The sequence below is a fragment of the Austrofundulus limnaeus genome, unplaced genomic scaffold (genome assembly GCF_001266775.1).
Source record: "Austrofundulus limnaeus strain Quisiro unplaced genomic scaffold, Austrofundulus_limnaeus-1.0 Scaffold161, whole genome shotgun sequence".
Lineage (NCBI taxonomy): Eukaryota > Metazoa > Chordata > Actinopteri > Cyprinodontiformes > Rivulidae > Austrofundulus > Austrofundulus limnaeus.
The window spans coordinates 32,511-37,283 of record NW_013952563.1 but is presented as its reverse complement, the minus strand read 5'-3'; the positions used below and the strand labels follow the sequence as shown (position 1 = coordinate 37,283).

General features: G+C 51.9%; 1 protein-coding gene across 1 annotated transcript in view; it reads left to right on the top strand.

Annotated features, from left to right (window-relative positions):
- The window catches only part of LOC106523604 (poly [ADP-ribose] polymerase 14), a gene marked incomplete at its 5' end in the record, with an annotated part of 19,539 nt that overhangs the window by 650 nt on the left and 14,116 nt on the right, over positions 1-4,773 (top strand). Inside the window, 7 exon segments of the mRNA XM_014017089.1 lie at positions 214-2,397; positions 2,491-2,682; positions 3,156-3,231; positions 3,362-3,598; positions 3,668-3,889; positions 4,301-4,409; positions 4,542-4,694. Coding sequence (XP_013872543.1) covers positions 214-2,397; positions 2,491-2,682; positions 3,156-3,231; positions 3,362-3,598; positions 3,668-3,889; positions 4,301-4,409; positions 4,542-4,694 — 3,173 coding nt within the window.

The following is a 4,773-nucleotide window of genomic DNA, read 5'->3' as shown; positions in this document are numbered from 1 at the left end:
GGTCAGTCCGTGTCCCTGCAGGTGGAGCGGGTCAGTCCGTGTCCCTGCAGGTGGAGCGGGTCAGTCCGTGTCCCTGCAGGTGGAGCGGGTCAGTCCGTGTCCCTGCAGGTGGAGCGGGTCAGTCCGTGTCCCTGGAGGTGGAGCGGGTCAGTCCGTGTCCCTGCAGCCACACTCAGCCTCTCACCTTCTGCTTCCTGTTTCTTGTTTTGCTGCAGTTGTTGAACGTATTTGCGGGACAGAAGACCACCTGATTCGCTCCATCCCCGTGAAGCTGTATCCTTACTACGCCTCTCTGGGGACCGCCTTGTACGGGGCGGGGCGCCCTACGTGGAGGATGCCCGAGGCCTTCACGGAGAAGGTTCACCCTGTCATCTGGAAGTTCCTGCTGATGAAGAAACTGCTGAAAAGCCTGAACGACCAGATGCGTCCTTGTTTCTGCAGCGTGGAGCTGGATGAGCCTGAGGTGAAGCTCCGCCCTCTGCCCGGCCTCCTGAGGCAGCCGGACCTGACGGCTCAGATGGTAGTCGGCTGGTCGCAGACCGCTCTGGACACTTTCAGAAAGCTCATGTCTCAGTTCTCGGCCTTCGAATGTGACACGAACGCAGACGAGTGGAAAGCTGCAGAGAAGGACGTGCGGTCAGTGGTGAACCAGGACGCCCTGCTGGTCTTCGATGCTTCTAGGGAAGTGTTGACCGTCGCAGGTCGAGCCGATGACATGAAGAAAGTCAAGGCTCCTGTGGAGAACATTGTTCTCAAAGCTAAAAGTGTCCTGGAGCGTCAGAGCAGAGGGGTCACTGAGGTGATGAGACTGGCTCCAGCGTGGGTCTACATCCTGAAGAAGGAGGGTCTCCTGAAAGCTGCCTCAGACATCTCCTCTGAGCTGAAGCTGTCCTACGATAAGAGCTCAGAGGAGCTGGCCATGAAGGGACTCCCTGAAGAAGTGTACCAAGCCAAATCATGGATCCTGGAGAAGAACACAAGTCTGAAGAGTAAAAAGCTGAATCTGCCTGCAGGTCTGGTAGAATACCTCAGGACCGTGGACCCCACAGACATGTCAGAGAATCTGTTCTCCTCTCAGGGCATCAGTGCCACCTACTTCTTTGACAACACGTGGTTTACCCTGCTGAGCGGCTCGGACCAAGCCCTCGCCAAGGCGGAGGGGCGGATGAAGGTCGTCTTAGCCTCGCAGATCTTGGAAGTGGAAGACCAGAAGGTTTTGAACCTTCAGAGCTGGGTAGACCTGAACAAAGAGCTGTTGGATACCTACAACTGCTCCAACAGTAAAAGCGTGACCGTCTGGATCCACCCGGACAGAGGAGACAGAGTGACGGTGGCCGGCTTCGCCACTCCAGTCAGAGAGGTCAGCCGCACTTTGAAGGAGTTCATCGAAAACTTCTCACAAGTCCAAGAACCGCTGCGGGTCAAGTCCTGTGCTGTGGCTCAGTTTGTGCAGAAGAAAAAACATCAGCTTTGGATGAAAATCTGCAAAGATCATGACGTCTCTGTCGTTTTTGATGCAGAAAGACCCAAACTGGTCCTCAGCGGGGCTCGTCTTCACGTCCAGAAAGCTAAGTCCAGTTTCCAGGAGCTCCTGGCTGCTCTCTGCACCGACACCTTGACTGTGGACAAACCTGGAACCAAGAAGTACTTCCAGTCCCAAGGAGCCCTCATTCTGTCCTCAGTACTGTCCGACCTAAACTGTGTGGTGCTGCTCCAGTCTGAGGGTCCAGACGAGGAGGAGGAGGAGGACTACGATGAAGAGGGCAGCCTGTGCTACTGCAAGGTGCAGACACCTGGTGGAGTTCTGGTTTGTGTCAGTAAGGCAGATATCTGCAGCTTTAAGGCTGATGCTGTGGTGAACGCAGCTAACGAGGAACTGCAGCACATCGGGGGCTTGGCTCTGGCTCTGCTGAAGGCTGCAGGACCCCGGCTGCAGACCATCAGCAGTGACTACGTTGCTAAAAATGGAAAGCTACGGCCAGGTGACGCCGTTGTAACTGACGCCTGCGGCCTGCCCTGCAGGTACGTGGTCCACGCGGTCGGTCCTCGGTTCTCTGACAGCGACAGGATGACTTCAGTGTCACGTCTCAAGTCTGCGGTCAGAGAAAGTCTGAGACAAGCCGAGGGGAAGAACTGCTCCAGCGTGGCCCTGCCCGCCATCAGCTCGGGCGTGTTCGGCTTCCCTGTCCCGCTCTGCACACAGACCATAGCCCAGGCGGTCCGGGAGTTCTGTGACAGTTCTCAAGGCCCGGGGTCCCTCACCGAAGTCCACCTGGTGGACAACAACGATGACACCGTCAGGGTCATGGCTGCAGCTGTCAACGCAGAGTTCATTGACCTCGGGCCGACCATGACGGTCCCCCAGAAGACCGGCGGGAAGAAGAAAGGAGCTGCAGGGTAACGTTACCTCAGGATTCTGATCCCAGGTTCTGAAGGGTTGGACCGTTCTTCATCCAGGAATCAGGACCTGACCTGTTGTTTGCTTCTCAGGGGACGTCAGAGGGGTCGAGGCAGAGGGCGTGGTCAGAGTCAGTCACCACGAGGTGGAAGAGGAGCTGAAGGAGGAGGAAGAGGAGCTGAAGGAGGAGGAAGAGGAGGAGGAGGAGGAAGAGGAGCAGGATTTCAGGGGTATCCTAACAGGGGGGACCTGAAGGGACCCGGCCATCTTGGAGAGTCTGGAGGGTAAGACTCTAAATCTGATTCTGGTTCCTTCATGTTTTTGTTTTTCAGACTAAGTTTTATTTCATGGTAAAGTTTTAAACTCATGGTTCCCACGGGTCCTTGAAATCCTTAAAAGATGTGAATTTGAAAAAATGATTTCAAGGCCCTGGAAAGTTTGTGAAAACAGCCAAAAATTACACTTGTCCTTGAAAGTCCTTGAATGTTTTTTTAGGGGATTGAAGTTTTCTATTCACACGGCTGATTTTCAACATCTTAATATATATATATATACAGTATATATTAATGAGTGTTTCAGTTTCTTTGTTGTTTTATCTGGTGGGTTGGCAGAACTGTGAAGCACTTTGTCAGTTCCGGTGGTTTTTGTGTGTTTTATAAATAAATGGACGTCATTTCTACAAACCTCTACACTTACTTTGATCAGCAACAGACAGGCTGGCTGCAGGAATGTTTCAGGTCTGTTCTGGTGGTTTCAGGTCGGGACGGATGGAGCGGACCACAGCTGATGGTCTGAAGATTGTTCTGTGTAAAGGAAACATCCAGGAGCAGACTGTGAGTCCTCATGGGTCCAGACCAGGCCTCAGTCTGTTTTATTTATAATAAATCTGTTCGGCTGCAGATTGTAAAGTCTAAATGTTCTGGAGATGTGTTGGACTGTTTCAGTTCTGACTCTGATCCACAGACTGACGTCATCGTCAACACCATCTCAAAGAACATGGACCTGCAGCAGGGAGCAGTTTCCAGAGCCATCCTGGAGGTGGGCGGAGACCTCTTGCAGGTCGCGGTCCTGAATGAAGTTGGGGGAACTTCGCTGTCGTATGGAGACGTGGTCTTCACCGACGGATACAAACTGAGGTGTCAGAAGGTCTTTCATGCTGTTTGTCCGTTTTGGGACAACGGAGCCGGCGGAGCAGAGAAGGTGAGCTGTTGGACCTGACCCAGTCCTGTTCTGAAGATCTGCAGGGTTTACCTTCTTCTCTTCTGTCAGGATTTGATCTCCATCATCACCCTCTGCCTGGAGGAGGCGGAGAAAAATCAGATGACCTCGCTGTCCTTCCCGGCCATCGGGACCGGGAACCTGGGCTTCCCCAGAACTTTGGTGTCCAGAGTCCTTCTGGAGGAGATCCAGAGGTTCAGCCGCAGGAAGTCCCCCCGCCACCTGAGAGAGGTGGTCATCGTGGTGCATCCCAGTGACGAACAAACTGTGGACGTGAGTGTTGGCTTTAACAAACACACCAATCAGCTGATCAGTGAAAATAACAAAATAATCAATAGGGATGCATATTTAAATGTACATAGTGTATGCACAAACACACTCCCAGAACAGAAACACAAACAGCAACAAGCAGGAAATCAATATCTGACCTATATATCAGCCCAGTTTTACATATCGGACCGATACCATATTAATGTTGATATAATGTGCGTCCTTAAAAATCAAGTTTCATCAGGTTCTTAGATCTAAACTGTCCAGAGGTATGAGAGAGGGATATCTTTCTCTGTGTGTCTCTGTGATGGACTGTAGACATGTCCAGATGGTGGACATGGAGACATGTCCAGGTGGTGGACACCAGCTCCACCTGACAGAGTGAGGAAAGAAACTGAAAAGTTTGTTTTTCAGTGTTTCAGCAGAGAGTTCTCGGGTCAGACGGGTTCGAGGACTGTCCACCAGGAGGACTTTACGAGACCTGCAGCTCAGCACAGACTCAGCCGGTCCCAGAATTCCTCTGGTAAGAAACTCTAAATGTAGTATTTATCTCCAGACCTGTAGAGGGCGCTAATCGGACTTCAGAAATGATTCAATAATTAAAGGAAGCTTTGATTCAGTTACTTTTAAATCCTGAAGGTTTTTTTTTCAACAGCAGAAACCTTCAGCCCAGTCCTGTCCTCGTCCCTCGGTGTTTACCAGATGCAGATGGGTCAGCTGACCCTGGAGGTGTCCTCGGGGGACATCACTAAGGAGACGTGTGACGTCATCGTCAACTCGTCCAATCAGAACTTTGACCTTTACGCAGGTGAGTCATTGGCTACGTTCACACTGCAGGCAAATCCGACCCAAATCCGATTTTTTTGACCCATCTGACTCATATCCGA